At 42.8% G+C, this 20,013-nt stretch overlaps 1 protein-coding gene across 2 annotated transcripts; it reads right to left on the bottom strand.

The window, feature by feature from the left end:
• Positions 1–386: 386 nt before the first annotated feature.
• Positions 387–19,464, bottom strand: PM20D1 (peptidase M20 domain containing 1). 2 transcript variants are annotated; one of them, XM_005306469.5, is made up of 13 exons: positions 19,224–19,464; positions 15,995–16,081; positions 15,091–15,323; positions 14,160–14,246; positions 13,201–13,334; positions 9,869–9,988; positions 8,896–8,971; positions 8,538–8,599; positions 8,152–8,230; positions 5,418–5,489; positions 3,778–3,946; positions 2,952–3,051; positions 387–2,083 (listed from the first exon to the last, which is right to left on the bottom strand). In XM_005306469.5, the coding sequence occupies exons 1-13, from the start codon at positions 19,429–19,431 to the stop codon at positions 1,954–1,956; spliced, it is 1,557 nt and encodes a 518-aa protein (XP_005306526.1). In that variant the 5' UTR covers positions 19,432–19,464; the 3' UTR covers positions 387–1,953. The 2 variants fall into 2 exon arrangements, with proteins under 2 accessions (XP_005306526.1, XP_065447576.1); XM_065591504.1 differs by lacking the exon at positions 19,224–19,464 and adding an exon at positions 16,672–16,745 and having other exon boundaries at positions 15,091–15,297.
• Positions 19,465–20,013: the final 549 nt, after the last annotated feature.

The raw sequence follows: 20,013 nt of genomic DNA, 5'->3' as shown, positions 1-20,013 counted from the left end.
GAGAGATGCACTTGATTAAAGGCTTCTTGCTACCTAGCTCAGTGGGGGTGGGGAGTGTCAGGTTCAAGGGGAACCTCCTGTCACGGAAGTGGCAAATCCTGCTGGATATTTAGGCAGACCCCTAAACAGTTTATGGAAGGAAATAGACAAAGTTAATTGACACAGGCTTCGTACAGAAAGGAGGGCACCAGGGAGGGGAGATGAGGGCTGGTTGGAAAAATGTGGGTTTTTTCCTGTTTTGGCAAAAATTTGTTTTGATGGAAATTTTTTGACTAGCTCTAGTGAGGACCCAGGTGTGGAAATGACTGATGGCAGGGAAGAGATGAACCTCTTCCCAGCATTTATACATTCATGTTAGAATATTAAATAAAGACCAGGAAAAAATCTGCAATCCCATTTTTATTAGTTTCAAAACAAGAGCAGGTTTTATTTTTTATCAGTAATTTAATTTTAGTACATCTGTTGCAAAAAAAACCAGTGTGCACATAAACAGTTTGGTAAGAAGGAAAGTACAAGAATCAGTTTAATTATTTAGTTTTTTCCAAGATGACATTTCATTGTACCGTTCCTTATTCCTATACATTCTTCACCAAGAATACAGAGAGCACCTTCCATTCCAATGTATAACTTGACAGACATCTATGGAACAGTGCAGCTGAAAGAGGTTTTAGCTTGTTTCCAGCATTGCATTGCCTGTGTTAGTAGTACATGAAGTGGCTTTCACCCTATTTGCACTTGGGGATAGCATCTGGATCAGATGCCCCTTCTTGGCAACTGTTTGTTTAATAATGGCAACTTTAGTGAAAGGGAACATTTTTGCAATAGCCTAAAAGAAGGATACTTAATCCTGGTCTACATTAGCACTTTCTGGGAAATCTCCCTCTGGTGCAAACCCCTGGGTGGTAACAATGATGAGTGCACTAGTGCAAAGCATGTGGGGTTAGATGACATGGTGGTAAAAATGCCAATGGCCTGTCTACACTTAGGCTGCCATCATTACTAGGGCAACGGGGGGTGATTTCCTGAAAAGTGCTAGTGTAGACACAGCTTTAGCGTGCTAGGGACCTTTCCAGTAAAGTGCAGAGTGTTCTCGGCTCCACCTGACTGGAAGGGAACTGGAGTCATTCTGCACCATACAGAAACAAGCTAGGAAAGGAAAACTAAAGATGAAAAGAGAAGAATCACACCTTTTCTTAAGATTTACTTTTTCTTAAAGCTGCAATTCATCATTCTGGCACCACGATCATATAGTGCCTCATGGAGCTTACCAAAGAGAGCTTCCATTGACCTCAGCTCAGCACCTTGCAGATCAGTGCTTGAGTGTTTTGGGAATACATATAACGATCCATTTGGATGAAATTCGCCAATGTAGAGGGCTGGGACAAGGTGTAGGCACCACTTAAATCCTAATTAAATTCCTACTTTAGTGGGACTTAAGCCCTCCAGATAGGACTTGGGTGGTGCCTAAGCCTTGCACTGACTCTTTCCACTGGGGTGAATTTCGTGGTACAGTAAAGGAGTGGGGTTATGAAAGGAGATGGATTTTTCCAGAAAATAAATCTTTATTTTCTGGCCATTTCCACAGTTTTTCCATGTTGTGCTTGTTCTGTGTCTCCGTAACATTCCCTCCCCCAAGCTCCATCCCATAGCATTTCCCTTTAATATTAGCATGTATCTAATGGCTGCAGGTGAAGGTGAGGTGGTGTGAAGATCAGAGGCTTTTTCCATTGCTCCAATTCTCTTCTGCCATTTCAAGTTTCCCTTTACTTTTTGGCAGGCTTTGTATCTGCTGACAGCAGCCTCATTGCTTTTCATCTCTATGCAAATTACCATCCACAATAACCTAGTTCCAGAACACAGTGCAATGTCAATAAGTAGCTGTTTTGTATACCCCAAGTCACTGCCATCCCATGAGTCACCTCAATAGCTGCTCCTCTCCCCATTTCTTTTGTCTCACAGCTCATGGGAGTTTGCATGAGGCTCTGGGAGCTTGTTGATATCAGAGTTCTGAATCAGCTGGTAGAGAAACTCCACTTGTTTCTCATAGCCCTCAATTGAGATCCTCTCATTCAAGCCATGGACTCTGTTAAAGTGAGAAGAATATTTTTCATTACAATATGCATGAGCCACCTACATGGGAACAGCAAACCCAGTCCAGACTGCTGATTCCCCAGTTCTCTTTATAAAGGCTCGGGAATGTCAGGACTTAAGTAGGAAACAGTGTGAGACAAATACAAAATCTACAGAACAATGCACTCCAAGCAAGATCTTTTCCTGAGGGCAGCACAAGTGGCTTACTGATTCTAAGGCCAGAGCACAGTGGGTAAGACCATGGAGTGGGTAGACAGGGCAGGAAAGTGGAAGTATAGCAGGCACTGTCGGTCCCTGCATTAACATACCACAGGCCCTTTAGGTCAGAGTGCAGAACAGCTACCTGAACACTCTGCTCCTATTTCAGTTCCACTCGCATGGAAGATAAAATTGATGCGCTAGCAAGTGAACCAACTCCTAGCATGGTTAATACTTTTGTATTCACATAACTCCCAGCTTTAAAGGGTTAATCAAGTGGCAGTATCATGTTTGTGCCGGCATGTGGACATGCATATTAAATAAGGGCTTCACACTAGAACCAAACCTTTCAGAACCCAGAATTGTATTTGTGATCCAGCCAACCCTGCAAGTTCAGCTGTCCCACTGGAAGGAATGTTTGAACCAGGTCCTGTCTACATTTTAAACAGAGAAGAACCGGGGCTAACTCTCTCCCATAGCAGTTCTCACCCATTATGTATGCAGCGGGACTCCGCAGGAAATGGGTGGCTTTTGTGATTCTGAGGCACCCATACTGCCACACCACGGTATACAAAGTTGGGTTTCATTCTCTAGGCCAGCACATGCTAATTTGCTTTGACAATAGTCCCTAGAGCATTCCCCACACAAGCAGAATAGAATACCTGGGTAAATCGTCCGGTTTAAATACTAGTGGGTTAAATCGATAAATGGCATCTGTGAGATTAGTGAAGTGCCGGCTGTCTGTGTTTCCAATACAAATACCTGGAAAACAAACCCACAGGTCAGGTTGTCTCAGCACAAGTGAAACCAATTAGCCTTCAAGGAAAAAGGCTCGGCTGATGTTACATTTCTACACTTTGAAAACTTAAACTCCTTTTGAAAACAAATTATTGTTCCCACATCAGCACAGGAAATAAAGAATGCGGGAACTCTTTCAGCAACGAGAGGAGCTGAGCACCACACCTCGTTGGCTTCAATGGGAGCATCTGTCAGGATCAGGCTCTTATTTTTCTGTGTGTCAATTTCAAGCTTAAGTCCCTATCCCATAAACTGTGTAGCGTGGAACAGCTTGCATGATAAGGGCTTTAGATAGTTAGGTACAGCACAGATGAAGAAAGATGGTTTTTCCAGTCATGGAAGTGCAAACTGAAGAGCTAAAATGAGAAGACCTCCCCTGCCACTCCTTACATCCCTGAAGAGATTCCCTGGTATGTTTTGCAGGGAGACTCAATTCGAAGTTCATTGTTTCTGCCTGTTCGCTTTTTTCTATTTCCACCATAACTCACCACCCACCCACACACTCGCTCGCTCTCTTTTACTTTAAAGCAGAGAGATAGAACCTAACAGAAGAGGGAACAAGTTTCCAGTCGTTAACAGCTGGGGTGGAGGGATACACAGAAATGGAAACAAAGCAACTGGGGGGCAGGGGGAGGGTCAGGAATGTGGAAGTATAAGAGGAAACAATAATCATCATGTGTTTGCTCTTACCTGGAGCTACATTGCTGACATCGGGGAAAACATCCAGTAGGGTTCTTTGGATAATCTGGACTCCAAAGACATGATTATCCCAGGGGCTGACAGGGAGTGGGTCAAAGGCTTCCTGTAGATGTATCTTTACTCTGTCATCAGCAATAGTGTTTTTGACTATCTCTAGCACCTATGAACACAGCCAGAGGAACAAATAAGCAAAGGGAATGAGAGTTTTCCTTGTGGATGTCTGTGCAGGTGCCAGTTTCAAGGCTTGCCTTGTAAATCAATTGCCAGCTATGGCTCCAAATGAAGACATACAATCAGGACAGGGGCCATGTAGTGGCCTCATGGTGGAAGTCTGTTTTCCTCTTACACAATGCGCTCCTGGCATTAAAGGTCGAAGTACTTCCAAGGCAATCATTTATGGGTCAGTGCCTCAAAAGGCCTTCCTTAACCCCTTCAGTACAAAAGGACACCACTGTGTAGCTGGATCAGTCAAGTGAATGGAATACAAAAAAAGCTTTCAGCATGATTGTCCAGAGAGAGGGGTTTGATATTATTCATAGATAATGGGCTATGTCAGACCTACTCAAGTGTGAGAGATCAGGTCACCGTCTAGTGGCTGCAACTGACAGAAGATAAGCCCTAATACTATTACATAAGCATGTATGGTCCATGGCAAGATTCCCAAACCATGGATCACCACTGGTAGCATGTGAGCTCGATGTTTCATCAATTCACTTCACAATTTTTTTAAGGCGGGGGTATGTGAACCAATGAAGTGTGGGAGCCACTTGTCTATGGGTTATTCTGAAGAAGAATGACCCCCAAAGGCTGCTTAACATAGCTGCAAGTCTATATTTCATAGAGGGTGTCCCTCAAAATCCGTGCTGTCTCCTGTTCTCCATATTTAGAAGGTAGTGTTTAGTATCCAAAGTGAGTCTTCAAAAAGAGTCCTGTAAAACAAGCCACTGAGGGTCTCTCTCATTTATACTGCATTCATCACTGTGATATCTAGCACATATAACAAACATTAAAGCAACCAACAGGCCCAAAGGGACAATCTCCCCTGGTTACAGGCCCAAATAAAGAAAAAGACACAGTGGACACGTGCATCTTATGCTATCTGCTCAAAAGGAAAAAAACCTTGGATAAATTTGGCTCTGGCAGACTGCAAGTTGCAGAACACTCCCTTCCCCTAGACTCTAAACTTGGGGACAGCCAATGAGAGCTTTCTGATGGAAAAGACCTGCTGCAACGGGGGATAAGGTATTCTCAGCTGGCCAGATGCCATTACACTCAGAGATTTTCAGAAGACAACCAATAGCTTGACTTGCAGCTGGAAGCATAAAGGAAGCCAGCACAGAGCACAGATATTACATGCTCACATCTGTCATCTGCAAAATGCAGGCAAGCAATTTTGCACTATATGAAGCTGCTGAGGGGTCATCTATGGGAACCCTAGGTAGAGTGTATTACAACTGCGCAGTCTGGAGATGGCAGAGGCAAGATCCACAATAAAGAGGAAAGCTTGCAATCTCCAGACCAGTCAACAACTGTCTATTTCAAAGGTACAGGAAAGTTAAGTAAATGACACGTCAGGGACAAATGTCATGATGAAAAAAAATAGGTGACCAAATGTAACATGCAGACATTACCTCTTCAACCTTTTGTGATGGGTGGATCCGAAAATTCACAGTTGCTTTTGCGGAAGGTGGGATGACATTGGACTAGGGGAAAAAAGAGGCTCAAACAATACAGAGAAAGCCATAAGCAGAGTCAAAGGCCAATCACAGAACTGCCACTGTAATACTACATCATCCTGATATGCACTGCTATCAAAAAGTTTTAACTACTGCTCATGCAATTCCAGGGCTCAGGATATAAGGCCCCAACCAGCTCCCACTGAAATAAATGCCCAAACCTTCCACCATTTGATCTCTGTAAACATTAGTCATTTACAACACAGGTAGTTATATAAGGATTAGGCACTTTTCATTTAGAATTTTTTCTCTATGTGAGGAAGGGTTTGGCATTTTTTTTTTTTAAATAATAACTTCATTTTATCTGATGTCACTCTTCCAAAAAATCCTCCTTTATAGCTGAGTCCATTTCCCCAAAGGACACCAGGCATGACCCATGTACGTCACTTAACAGCATAAGTACAGATATGGAATTCCTGTTTTCTACAAAATATATTTTATACTTTGTTAAGTATGCAAGTTACACAGTCTTTGAACACACAGTAAAAAAGCAAGCAACATGTTATTTCTCTTCTCACCACTCAGTGTCACTGTTTACCTATTACATCTTGTTTTCTAGACAAGTGATCCTTTTCAGTAAAGATTTCCTTTGAGGAATGCACGAAGTAGGCCCAAACTATTAATTGCTCTCATAGACATAGACTTAAGGTCAGAAGGGACCATTATGGTCATCTAGTCTGACCTCCTGCATAACGCAGGCCACAGAATCTTACCCACCCACTCCTGTAACAAACCCCTAACCTATGTCCGAGTTATTGAAGTCCTCAAATCGTGGTTTAAAGACCTCAAGGTGCAGAGAATCCTCCAGCAAGTGACCCGTGCCCCACTCTGCAGAGGAAGGTGAAAAACCTCCAGGGCCTCTGCCAATCTGCCCTGGAGGAAAATTCCTTCCCGACCCCAAATATGGCGATCAGTTAAACCCTGAACATGTGGGCAAGACTCACCAGCCAGCACCCAGGAAAGAATTCTCTGTAGCAACTCAGATCCCACCCCATCTAACATCCCATCACAGACCATTGGGCATATTTACCTGCTAATAATCAAAGAACAATTAATTGCCAGAATTAGGCTCTCCCATCATACCATCCCCTCCATAGACTTATCAAGCTTAGTCTTGAAGCCAGATATGTCTTTTGCCCCCACTACTCTCCTTGGAAGGCAGTTCCAGAACTTCACTCCTCTAATGGTTAGAAACCTTCATCTAATTTCAAGTCTAAACTTCCTAGTGTCCAGTTTATATCCATTTGTTCTTGTGTCCACATTGGTACTAAGCTTAAATAATTCCACTCCCTCCCTGATATTTATCCCTCTGACATATTTATAGAGAGCAATCATATCTCCCCTCAGCCTTCTTTTGGTAGACTGAACAAGCCAAGCTCTTTCAGTCTCCTTTCATAAGACAGGTGTTCCATTCCTAGGATCATTCTAGTAGCCCTTCTCTGTACCTGTTCCAGTTTGAATTCATCCTTCTTAAACATGGGAGACCAGAACTGCACACAGTATTCCAGATGAGGTCTCACCAGTGCCTTGTATAATGGTACTAACACCTCCTTATCTCTACTGGAAATACCTCGCCTAATGCATCCTAAAACCTTATTAGCTTTTTTAACAGCCATATCACATTGGCAGCTCATAGTCATCCTCTGATCAACCAATACTCCAAGGTCCTTCTCCTCCTCTGTTACTTCCAACTGATGTGTCCCCAATTTATAACCAAAATTCTTGTTATTAATCCCCAAATGCATGACCTTGCACTTTTCACTATTAAATTTAATCCTATTACTATTACTCCAGTTTACAAGGTCATCCAGATCTTCCTGTATGATATCCTGGTCCTTCTCTGTGTTAGCAATACCTCCCAGCTTTGTGTCATCCGCAAACTTTATTAGCACATTCCCACTTTTTGTGCCAAGGTCAGTAATAAAAAGATTAAATAAGATTGGTCCCAAAACCGATCCCTGAGGAACTCCACTAGTAACCTGCTTCCAGCCTGACAGCTCACCTTTCAGTATGACCCATTGTAGTCTCCCCTTTAACCAGTTCCTTATCCACCTTTCAATTTTCTCATTGGTGTTCCAGAGCTGCAATTCTCAACCGTGCAGTTTATCAGGTTAAGACCTTGACTGTACCAGCCAGAACCTGCTGCCTCTCACTCTGCTGTGCTTGCTCTAACCCATTGTGGATTTAGGGATATCAGTCTTGTGACCATGGGACAAAGGTCCCAGCTATAGTAGGAAGTTGTCCTGTTGCTGACAATGGGTGGTCCAAAGTCTCAATCACACTCTGTGTAACAGGGTTGAAAATGTTTTTTATCCTGTCTACATTAGCACTTAAACCATTTTCAGCACCAGTTTAGAAAGAACTGGATAACAAATATTGTCATCAGTGAAACAATTTTCTATTGTAAACCCTAAGATGTGAACTGGGCTATACTTTCAGATGGAGTGAGGTTGGCAAAGCATGAAGGCCCAGTATAGAGGCTGAGTTTAAAATTAAGTGTAGGAGGAGACTAGAAAACCAACCATTCATAGTGGTACATCTAGTAGTATGTGGGAACCACCATTCTAAATAATACAAGCGTTCTCCTCATGCTACGTGGAGGAAAAATCAAACGCACACATGAAGCTACCTTGATTCCTGCATTAAACATGGTGATTGCTGTGGTGGTCCGAATCAAGGCATTAGTGGAGGGCTTCTGCTCGAAAATTCTGCATGAAAATAAGTTTTTAAAAGGAGTTTTGTATTTATAAAAGATATAAATGACAAAAGTGAGAATTAAATTGATTAGACCAACCTATGCATTAGCAGAGCAGCTACAGTATGTTTCAATTATTAATTAAAGCAAGGTAAATGCTTTATAGTCTGATAAACTGAGAAATAGGATGGCTGATTTCCAGGGAAGATCAGGCTAATTGGCAAGAAAGCTAGAGGACTAAAGTTTCTAAATGGACATTGGTTCCCATGTTTCATGGGGGCAGAGGCTGGGAGTGTGAAGAGGGGATGTGTTCCCTTTACCTGCTGACGATGGGCGAGAACAGCCACAGGTTGGTCATGACGAGATTGAGAGGAAAACAGAACTAAGTGGTAAGAGAAAACAAAGATACACCAATTATCAAAATTCCAGCTTTGGAGACTGAAGTGATGTCACGACTCAGTGCAGAACACAGGGCTAAGGGATCCATCTATGTACAGTATGAGAGGGATGCTGCAGAGGGAGAACTATTGCACTTAAGCTTTGAATTCTCCTTTCTGAGTTAAATGATTTTAACAGAGATTAGGAAAACCCCCTAGGTAATTTACGTCTGGGGCTACTTTTAATTTATTAATATCAATGATGTGAAACTTGAGAATGAAGCTACAGTTGAATACTTACCTCTGAAGCCAAGTGCTCAAGAATCATGATTTCTGGTCCATGGCCAAACAGATTGGGCATGGGATTCTGCTCCAACCTACAACAAGCAAATGAGCATTTGAAAAAAAACTCCTCATTCTACATTATTGCAGAAAACAGGTTGCATTTTGATTCATAGATTTGACCAAGAGCTTGAAATGTAGCCATATCTCTCTCAGTTCACAAATCAAGGAGAACAACTTCACCACGGATTTCAGAGCATTCCTGTCTCATCCAAAGATGATATTTTGGGGAGGATGAAGAGATAGCCAAGGCTGGCTCCCAATGGGAAGGAAGGGACAGTAAGGGAGATGTGGAAATCTATAAAAATGGTAGGCCAAAACGATAGCAAGTCTCTCTTTATTTCAGGCACTTCTATAAAACAACACCCTTGCCCCCATCAATCTATTCTTTATCCATTGGGATAGGGAGGCTGAGAAGCAGGAGCACTACCTTGTACCACAGCCTACAGGATATAACATTTTGATACCACATCATGTTTATTTGCTTGCATAGGTTCACCTGTAGGCAGCAAATACAGTCACAAAAGATTCTTGGAGAGAAATTCTGGCAACAGACAAAAGGACAGAACAAAAAATAGATTCCTGTCACCTTTGCGGATATCCAAATTCTAGGGCTACTGAGTGACATTTAGGCCCCTGGCGTAAGTCTGAATAGCCCTGATGATAATCTAATTTATGCCTGGCTTTTTAGGGTTCCTAGGGACCATTCCAGGAAGTGTGAATAGCTGGAGTGCAGAGGTGCTCCAGCCATGCCCTCTTCCCCTGACCACAACCCCTCTGCAGGGGTTGCATATCTGCACACTTATAAGAGCCATAAGCTTCAGTTTTAAACATACACAGAGAGGTACAATATATAGCGCTGAGGTCGAGTCTGTTTAAGGAGATTTCGCATGACAAGCTTAGGTCTGTTACACAGCCAGGTAAACTCTCACCTGGACAATGCCGCTGCAAGAATACCGATACTCGTCTCCTTAGGAGGCACAGAGGAATGACCTTGCTCTTTTTCCACACTGAAGTTCGCTGTAATTGAACCCTTCTCTGTGATAGCTATTCTGATGAACAAGAAATAACTTCATCAAGCCAATTCCAAATATTACATAACCGGAGTTCTTCAGCCTCTACAGACTGTAGACCAGAGGTTCCCAAACTTATTTGGCCTACCGCCCCCTTTTCAGAAAAAAAATTACTCAGCGCCCCCCTTTTCAGAAAAAAAATTACTCAGCACCCCCCTGGAAATCTACCTTCTTTAAGCAAACAAGCAGAAAGATGCAGTGACAAACTTGTGTTCTTTTATGTATCTATATTTCTACCTACGTCCTACAATATAGTAAAGAAAGATGTGTTATTACAATATCGCCCACGACATCAGGTATACAGTGTTTTTTGCGTAAGATGGCAAAAGACAACCAAACTAAAATACTAATGAAACTAATAAACTGGGTTTTGTTCTTTGCTCAGCATTAGATATATGTATTTGATATTAAACTGTCAAATATCAAACTAAATTTATCAAGAAATAATTAATTAAAAATAATCAATATGCAATTAAAAATCAGTTAATAGTTTTAATTTAGTTTGCCCTTATTTAAATAATTGTTCCTTATTAACACACGCCTTATTTACCAATTAACACAGATGATTCGATAGATATAAATAAATGTTAATAGTTAAGTTTTTTACGATTTCATTCCCGTTTTCGTTAATATTGTAATAAAAAATATGACAAATATATTGACTGTACACTTCAAATAGTACTGTACCGACACAAGCCTGCTACGATTTTATTATTAGTAAGCACTAGAGACACAGAAACGTACGGTAGATATGTAAGAAAATGTATAAAAATACTCACGTGTAAATTGCTGTTTTATTGAAACAACAATAATACAATTTGCTTTGTATGTGATCCGTAATCCGTAAAGATTGAAGGTATTGAATATGAATAAAAAATTTTAAATACTTATTGCACTATTGTTAACTGCTTTTTACACAATTAAGAAACAATCTAAATTAAACATGTCGCCTATTTATAGTATCGTATTGTAAACAAGTCATTACACGCACATATTCCTGCCGATGCATGCTGGACTTCCCGACAATGCGCGACACGCTCGCCTGCCAACACTTGCTTGTTAAGAGCTGTTGGCGGACTTGACACCTGATCGGTTATAATTTGTGAATTTATTTGGAAAATAAAGTAATCACTACAACTTTAACTCTATGTTACACAACAGATGAAACATGTACGAAGGGTTTTTCAAAATTTTCTTATATTCTTTCTTTATGCTTCCACCGCCCCCTTATTTTTATTCAACGCCCCCCAATTGCACCTGAGGCTACTACTGCCCCCCTGGATCGTTCCAGTGCCCCCCAGGGGGCGGTATCGCCCACTTTGGGAACCTCTGCTGTAGACAGAGGGAGCTGATATGCTTATTTTTTAAAACCAAATAAAAATACTCTAACAGCAGCAGCGGCAGCAACAAAAAGCATTTAAAGCCACACCTGAGTGGTAGGAGCACTGAGGTCTTAGCTCTTTCTCCAGATTTCACATCACACAACTAACACACTTGCTCTGGCACAGCTGCAGTACCCTGCTTGTGACAGCACTGCTCAGAGACTGAAAGTAAGTGCAGTCGGAAGGCTCTTTGCTTACATTTTGCACCACGGCTGCAGTATTGTTGACAGACCAAGTGTCTTAAAAACAAATGTCATTTAAGTATAACAAGAGCGTTTCATGGTAATTAAAATGAATGAATGATTACAAACACCTCTGTGGAGGTTGACAATAGGAAATACTTATCCTATGCAGTGTTTTTAAAAGCTTAAATGAGAGCATTTTAATTCTTGTTTGATGTCAAGAGCCAATTGCTGTCTTATTAAAGCTAAACTGCATTCATATTTCAATATATAGGTATTATATTTTCCACTGGGAGACTGGCCCATGCACTTGTCCATTTTATATGCTCCCACAGCCAACACGAAGATTATGGGGGTCTCTTTTTCACTACAGTTCTGCATGAAAACCAGAATGCTCCCCACAAAGACTGAATTGCAGCTTTGAAGAAGGAAATAGATTGTAAAACTGAAACACCTATACGCAGTCAGATCTGACCCTTCTATCAACAGTGTCTGATAGTGCCCATGCTTATCACATTTGTTTTGTCACCAAGTTCTTTATATCACAATTCCAAATCCCATTAGCGCCTGGTTGTCTTTTCCCTGCTTTTTAGAACAACAGATAAATGAGACTGACTCATCACAGGGCTTCCTAAATTAACCACCAGGTCTTCAGAGGATTGTCTACCACAGAGGGAAAGGGACAGAATTCATAACTCAACAGATAGCCCATTTCCTCATTCTTTCCTACTCAAGATAAAGGGTCACCTTTGCATTCCCTCAGAAAAGGTATGAATCAAGCTTACAAGCTGCATGCCAAAGACAAACTTTTGTTACATAAACACTTCACAGGTAAATCAGGGTTGCTATCTAAGCTTTCCAAAGAGAAATAGCATTGACTGCATGCCCCATCCTGCCATATGCACAACCAGCAAATAGCAGTCAGGAGGCTGACACACTGATTGCCACAATGGTGAACCAGCCTCAGGTTCTGTTGTCAAAACCTCAACTACACATCAAAGTTACTAAATTTTTATCTAAAGAAAAAAAACATAAAATCCCTGGGGAGCTATAAATGACAGCCTAGGAGACAGCTACGTATAAATATGGGCATCTCCATCCTTAGCACTGTGACTCAGCTGTAACCTAGCCAAACTCACCAACTCAAGTAAACAAAGAGGTATAACAAGAGGGTGATACAGTGACTGGTGGGATGAAAACCTAAGGGTGGGTTTCCCAGCCAAGTGCTCTATGCATTAGCTAAGGATGCCTAATCTTTGCAACACCGAGGGCTGCAATGAAAATCTGACAGGAGCTTAAGAGCCACACACAAATGTATGTAAGTATGTAAATGTTCTTCATTATTAAATATGCACACAACCCAAACATTCGCTTGTATTTATATTTTCACTGAGATGAACAGAAACTGCAATCAAGTCACCAGCAATAAAACCCTGTAGTTCATCGGCTGTGTCTTCACCAAGGAAGAAAAGAGCAGCTGCAGGCCACATTTTAAGACGCCATAGAGGGCCTTTATTTTGTATTATGGACACCGCTGCATTAGTCCAAACTAGCAGAGTCTCTCATACTTACCCATAAAGCCAGGGATCAAGCCCATTGTGTTAATTTCTCTTCTTTCCTTACTTACACTGCTACTGGATTCTTTATTCCCACCAAGAACCCATCTAAGATAACGCTTCCCTCATCTAGCAGGAACGAAAGCTTCACTCCTCTAGTTTTCAGCAGAGCTGCAATCTTCATTGCTCCCTTATGACCAGATACCTACGAGAGTCCAAATCAGAGGAATTGCCATATTGAATCGCACAAGCAGTCCATCTAGTACAGTATCCTGACTGTGACAGTGACCAGTGCTACATGAGAAAGGTGCAAGAAACCACAGAGTGAGCAATTAAGAAATAACCTGTCCATGGGATGAAGTTTCTTTCTAACCCCTGTCAATTAGTGGTTGCTTATGTTCTGAAGCAAGAGAGTTTACATCCAGTCTAATATAATTGAAGATGTTCTCATTATTCATGAGCAGCCTCAATGCTACCCCACAGCAATGAGCTCTACAGCTTAATTAGGCATTGTTTAAAAAGGTATTTAATTTGATCATTTCTTATCTTTCAATTTCACTGAATGCCCTTCTTGTCTTTATGAGAATGGGCAATTCTGCTACCCTATCATTCTCTATTTCTAGCTCTATGTCATTAATGAAGACTCTGTTAGATAACGGTTCACCTGGAACAATCAAATACATCTTAACCTGGATTTTCACATTTCACTCATGCACTGTACTTTTTACGTCTGACAGCCATAGAAAAGCCATACCAAAGAATAGTACAGATTTACCCTTTTCCTCTCTCTCCACTGAGTAAAACCCTGATGCCCAGGTCACTGAGAGCTGAACTGTCAATATATACCTATGACTGCAATGCTCTAAAGAGTGATTTGTCAATGCAACAGTGATCATCAGGGGGTTTCACGGTAAATAATCCTTAGAAAGTTGATTTAGTCAAGTATAAGGACAATGCAGGCAACTGGATATCCAAGAATCAAGCTGCTCTTATAGGAGGAAACGAGAGAGAGACAGACTGAGAGAAATACCTCTTCATCATGTCCAATGCCAATATAGAAAGATCTGCAAGGTCTGTAGTCTCTTCTCAGCAGGAATTCTAGAGCTTGCAGAATACCCTGTGGAATAGAGGCAGCATGTTAGTCACTGTGTCCTTTTGCTCTCTGAGGTTGCAAAGAAGAGCTACTTCATATGGCGAAGAACATGAAGATGTAAAGGAAATCCAGTACTTTCACAGTCCTCAAGCAGGCTTCATTCTTTTAACTATTTCAGGGTTTCTTTTCACTCCACCTAGTTGATGATAATCATATTCTTTTGCAAACACAATCCAAGAGACTTAAGAATCCTCAAGACTCAGTGTGTCACATAATATCAGAATAAATATATAAAATAGTATAGGCTTGATCCTACTCCTACTGGAGGCCAAGGCAAACTCCAACTGACTTCAAAGGGAGCATGATCGGGGTCTCTATGCCTGAAAAACCCCCACTTAATTGAGCCTTTTTATTGCATCTAGACTGCATATGGTATGGCTCTCGCTAGTTGTAGCAAACCCATTACTTTAATGAGGATTAACTTTTTATACAAAAACATTACTAAGGAAGAACAAAGAAAAATAAGAACAGTGGGGATGAATTTTGTAATCTGTTAACACTTGTGTTTTTTCCAGTCTCATCTATTTTTTTTTCTTCCTAAACTGTGGTCATTGTCTGATCAGCAGTGGTTAGTTTGTATTTCTGCTGTCTTGCCGCATCCATTTTGCCTCATACATTGCAATGGTTAATTTTGATTTAGTTGTTTATGGGATTATTACTGCCATTCTCAAAAGCTAACTAGTTCCAAAACAGACGTTCTCAAATCACAAAACTATGGGACTGTTAATTATTTACCCATCAGACTCTGAACAAAAACATTCCTTAGAGTTTTTCATCGCTCTGAAATGAGGTGACGGAGAAGACATACTATAGCAGAATTTTTGTTGTCCACTGTTCCTCGTCCATAGATGAAACCATCAAGTTCCTTAGCCGAGAAAGGAGGGACATGCCACCCCTCTTGGGAAGCTGGGACTACATCCATGTGAGCAAGCAGCATGTAGGGCATGAGCTGGGGGTCAGAACCCTGGACAGTGAAGAGATGGCTGTATCCCCCGATGATCTCATGTTGAATGAACTTGGTAGAAAATACAGCAGGAAAAACTGTTTAAAAATAAATTCAAAAGAAGAGAGAAATATACAAAGGAGAAAAATCAGCAAGATCTTTTCTATTCCACCACCAAAATTATTGGGAATATGACACGAACCTGTTAGCGGAATTTTGCCACGGACTTTAAGGGAAGCAGGGTCTATAGTGAATTTTAACATGCATGGCAATAAGACTACAAAGCTTGATACGTTGCAGGCAGCAAACGTGCAAGCTTCTCTCAAACAGCTTTACCAAACTGTCCCAATCTGCAGTGGAAACTATCACTAGAGCCTTGTCTCCCTTGGCAAAACAGGAGCTGTAATTCACCACCACTGCAGTTGTATTGGACGATGGAACCTACAGACAGGGCTCAGACAGGTTTAGGCTTTTTTATCACAAGGTTGTCTAACTGTCTTCAGAGCAGGGTTATGACATGGAAGTAAAAAAACACCTATGCCCTGTCTATGCTCAGTTTCTACCATCAGTGGAAATACACCACAGTTGAACTGCAGGTCCCATTTTGGCCCTTATGGTAATCTAGTCCCCTTTTGAGAAAAATCAAGATAAAAAGTGCTACACCAAAACCAGTACTATTCCATTATATTCAGAATCTAAACCTTCTTCTCAACTTGTTGCCAACCTCCTGCCCTTTTATTAAAAATATGTAGGAATGTAAATTCTGTACCTTTTTTAATATAATTCCCAAATTCTGCCAAGGCTGTTGTATTTTGGTCCTCTGGAGAGAAGGAAACTGTTTGGATTTTGATGGCACCTTAAATGAAAATATGGAGTAGAGGATTTTTGGCAATGATGACAATCGGTCTGACAGTCCTTTTAACTGTAATTTGAATAGGTAGGAAAACTAAGATCCTGAGTATTTTGTAGACTTTACAGATCCCAAGACAGAAGGATAGAGGTAGTATTATCCTCAAAGAACTGACCACATTTTAACCTCATTAAGTACATTCTGGCTACCCTATTAATGCCTGTGCAGTTTCATATAGAATGTTCTTCTTTATTACTTGTTCTAAATTGTTGTGTCTTGTTGTTACAAATTGTTAAAAATGCTACTGCTTTCCACTCTGGAAGCAGCTGCATTTCACTGGATTGTGAAGATTGATTCCTTGTCAACATAACATTTTAGGATTAAATGCAACTATATTACTAGATGGGAATTGAAATATAATTGCACCATCTTTTTCAATAAGCTTCCTAATGAAAAACATTACTTTGGGCTCAAGCCTGAGTACACTCAACTCTCACTAAATGCTTAGCACCTCACAGGATCTTGCTGAGTGGAAAATGTGAGTTGCCTCATCAGATTTATATGGGAACAGTGGTGTTAACTGAATCATCCTTTACCTCAGACGCTGCTGCTCCATGATGGCTCATTATGCCCCACTATGGGCCTGCTCCTGCTCCCATCTACTTCATCAAAGGTCTCTCTAAAGAGGATTTTTTTGGTTTCTAATTAAAAAAAAACACATTTCCACCTGCTAGGTAATAATTCCATCAACTAAATACAGAAGAGCTTTTCCTCTATTTTAATAGTTGTAACTATTGTTTGATGCCTGTGTCTGGTTTTCTACTAGCTGCCACTCCTAATGTAATCCATATACCCCACTAGCTGTATGACAGGATGTCTGCAAGGCAGAGGTACAAGATTTGAGCGAGAAAGGAAGAGGGGGCACTAATTTATTTAGTGTGGCAAAGGGACATCTGAAGATGTACAATTGCAGAATGCAGACAAACTGTGTTTTGTATGTAAGAGGGATGAGGTATTGGAGAAGACTGTCAGTGGGAGGAAACAAAGGCTGCAGGTGTGTGAAATTCTGGTTCCAGTTAAGACAAGAATATCTGCTGTGGGAAAGCATAATAATTCATTTATTGTCTGGTTTTATCTTTGCAGTACAATCATTTGGCAGATTCTAAAACATTTATACAGCTTTCTGGACAAGTTTTTCCCTGCCATCCACTGCAAATATGGTGCAGCCTCATGGATTCACCTACTTCTTATCATCCCTCTTCTATAGACTTAATATTATATTTATGAACAAGGGATGAGGAATGGGCCAACCAACAACAACACTAGCACCTTGCATTTACAGATCATCTTTCATCAAAAGTGCTTTATAAACTAAAACAGCTATACCACTCTGAGACATCCAGGCCCCTGGTTGTGGAATCCCTCAATATCCTCTCTTCCTTTTTCATTAATATCTACATTGGACCACTCAGCAAGATTGTTAGAGTCAGGTGTTACCAATACACAGATGAGACTCAGGTGTATGTGTCCTCCACTATCTCCAAGACACATCTCCAGGTTTTGCTTAGGATATCTAGTGGGGTCAAAGTATATGGCTGCAAATGTAAATATACCAGGTATTTTGAGACAGCCATTGCATCATGCAGTGCTAAAGAATCTTAACTGATAACAAGCAATGACTTATACAGAGGAGCTATTAAAACAATATTATTCCCTTCTTTCATTTGTCAGCAGAAGAAATAAATCCTCTTTTTTTTTTTTTAAAGAAATGATTTTCAATCTTTTTCTTCTGCAGTTTTTCTTTCTTCCCTATCACCCATAGCATGTACTTTCTGCAGTGTCATGGAAGCAGGGTAGGGAAGGATGTAATACACAAGTGAAGTGCCTTATGGGGATAAAGGGAGGTTGTCAGTTTCAGGGTGGTGTCAGCTGCCTCAGTTGCTGGAGGGCAGTCAGTGGAGGGGTGTCAGAGCTTGAGGATGGGTTAGCTGTTTCCTTGGGCATGTGCCAGTGTCTGAGAAGTGGTGCTGGGAGGGGAGCAGGCCAATGTGTAAGCAAGCAATAAGGGGCTGAATAGATGCTTAAAAGTAAAGTGACACAATGGGAAGAAGACAGGGGGGGGGGAGAAGATAGTGTCAGTTGAGGGAGCCCTAATGCTCAAGCAGTTTCTGTCTGTGCCTGAGGGTGCATGGTACACATGGGAGAGAAGTGCCCACTGAGGAAATTCTGCCAGGGACACCAGACTAGAGAGGTCAGTGCCCTGGGGGTTTCGGTAAATGGATGGCATTAGTAGCTGATGAGGAGGCATCAGTACTTAAGGGATTTCTGGGGGCTCAGTGTCTTCAGGGCAGGCTCAGGCCCTGGAGAATTCAGGTGGAGGATGAGTCCTGAGTGGAGGGGGGTTTCAGAGCACTCAATCTCAAGAGGGCCCTAGGATGTTGTCTTAGCCCCAGAGGAAATGGGGGGAGGCAGCCTAGTAGAAGTTGCTTGGGGGAGAGTCATGATGGAGTTTTGGTGGCCAAAGGTGGGGCAGTTAAGGAATGTAACTTTAGGGAACCAAGGGGGTGCACTCCTCAGCAGAGATGGCGTGCTGGTCCGGGCGGGAGACTTAGCCACGAAGGGGCAGGGGCTGAAAAAGGTCCGTCATCAGGGCGGATCATCAGGGATGGGGGGAGTGGGGGTATTTGGGATGGGATTACAGGGTCCAGGATTTGTCGAGGGGTGGAGTTGGTTCTGCTGGTGGGAGCCTGCCGGGAATGGGGGTTTGGCCCCAGGGGGTTAGCCTGGTTGGCGTGTGTGTGTGTGTGTATGTGGGGAGGGGGGGTCTGTGGAAAGATTTAGTCTGGCAGCAGGAGTTCTCGGGAGCAGTGTTGGTTTGGGGAATCCCTGGTGGGGGTGGGGGGCTAATCTGGGGGTGAGGGGTTGTTTGGTGGGAGAATTAGTCTGGGGGTGGGGATCCCCGGGGGCAGTTCCCCTGGAGATCAGAAGGGCAGTCTGAGGGGACTGGGGAGTCCCGGGGTCCCCCCGGGGTGGAAATTAGCCGGGGGCCGGGAGTCCCAGGGGCGGGGGTTGGCCTGGAGGGTACATGGGGGCCGGGGGGGGGGGGCTCCCCCGGGGATGGGGCTCTGAGGGGTCCCGGCCCCTTCACCTCTCAGCGCCTCCTTCAGCTCCTGTCTGTCGCGGGCGCTGAGCTCGAAGCCCAGCGCGGCTCGCCGCCCCCAGAGCCGCGGGCCGGGCGGGGGGCGGAGGACGTAGGCCCGCACCAGCAGCACGGCCAGCAGGGCCAGCGCCGCCCCGCAGAGCCCCAGGCAGGCGGCCCAGGCCTCCCCACGCAGCCGACACCACCGCTTCGCCATGCCGCTCCGCGGGCCTCGCGCGCCGCCCGCCAATCACCAGCCGCCAACTCAGAGACACTGGCCAATAGGCGGCTTCGTTCAGCCTTCGCGGCAAAGCCTGCTGGGAGTTGGAGTTCCCTGGCCCTGACAGCTGTTTCCGGAAGCTGGACAGCTCACGTGCCGTGCCCAGAGCAGGGGGCTGGAGCCAGGGCTCTTGGGGTCTGTTCCCAGTCCCGGGCAGAGTGTGGGTCCCACCCTAGGGGCTGGGGTCTGTTGCTGCTGACTCCCTTTGTGACCTTAGGCAAATCACTTCACCTGAGTATCCCCATGTGTAAAATGGTAATCGTACCTACTGGCTAGGGATGTTTTGAAGCTTAATTAATCACACAGTTTAACACACAACGGGATCTGCAAGTGAACACCACCATTGAAGTGTATAATTCTGTATGTTACATGTGTTGTGTTTGTTGCTGCCGTTAGCAGCAGGAGGGCAAGATCTGTTCTCTAACATAACTCAGTTCACGCTCATCTAAGTGCAATTTCAGTGTACCTCTTGTTGGGGCCAGCAGACTAGGAAATCCAGCTATGGCATTAACAATATTT

Source organism: Chrysemys picta, chromosome 4 (genome assembly GCF_011386835.1).
Source record: "Chrysemys picta bellii isolate R12L10 chromosome 4, ASM1138683v2, whole genome shotgun sequence".
NCBI lineage: Eukaryota > Metazoa > Chordata > Testudines > Emydidae > Chrysemys > Chrysemys picta.
Note: the sequence above shows the minus strand (reverse complement) of the source record. Positions and strands in the feature narration are given on the sequence as shown.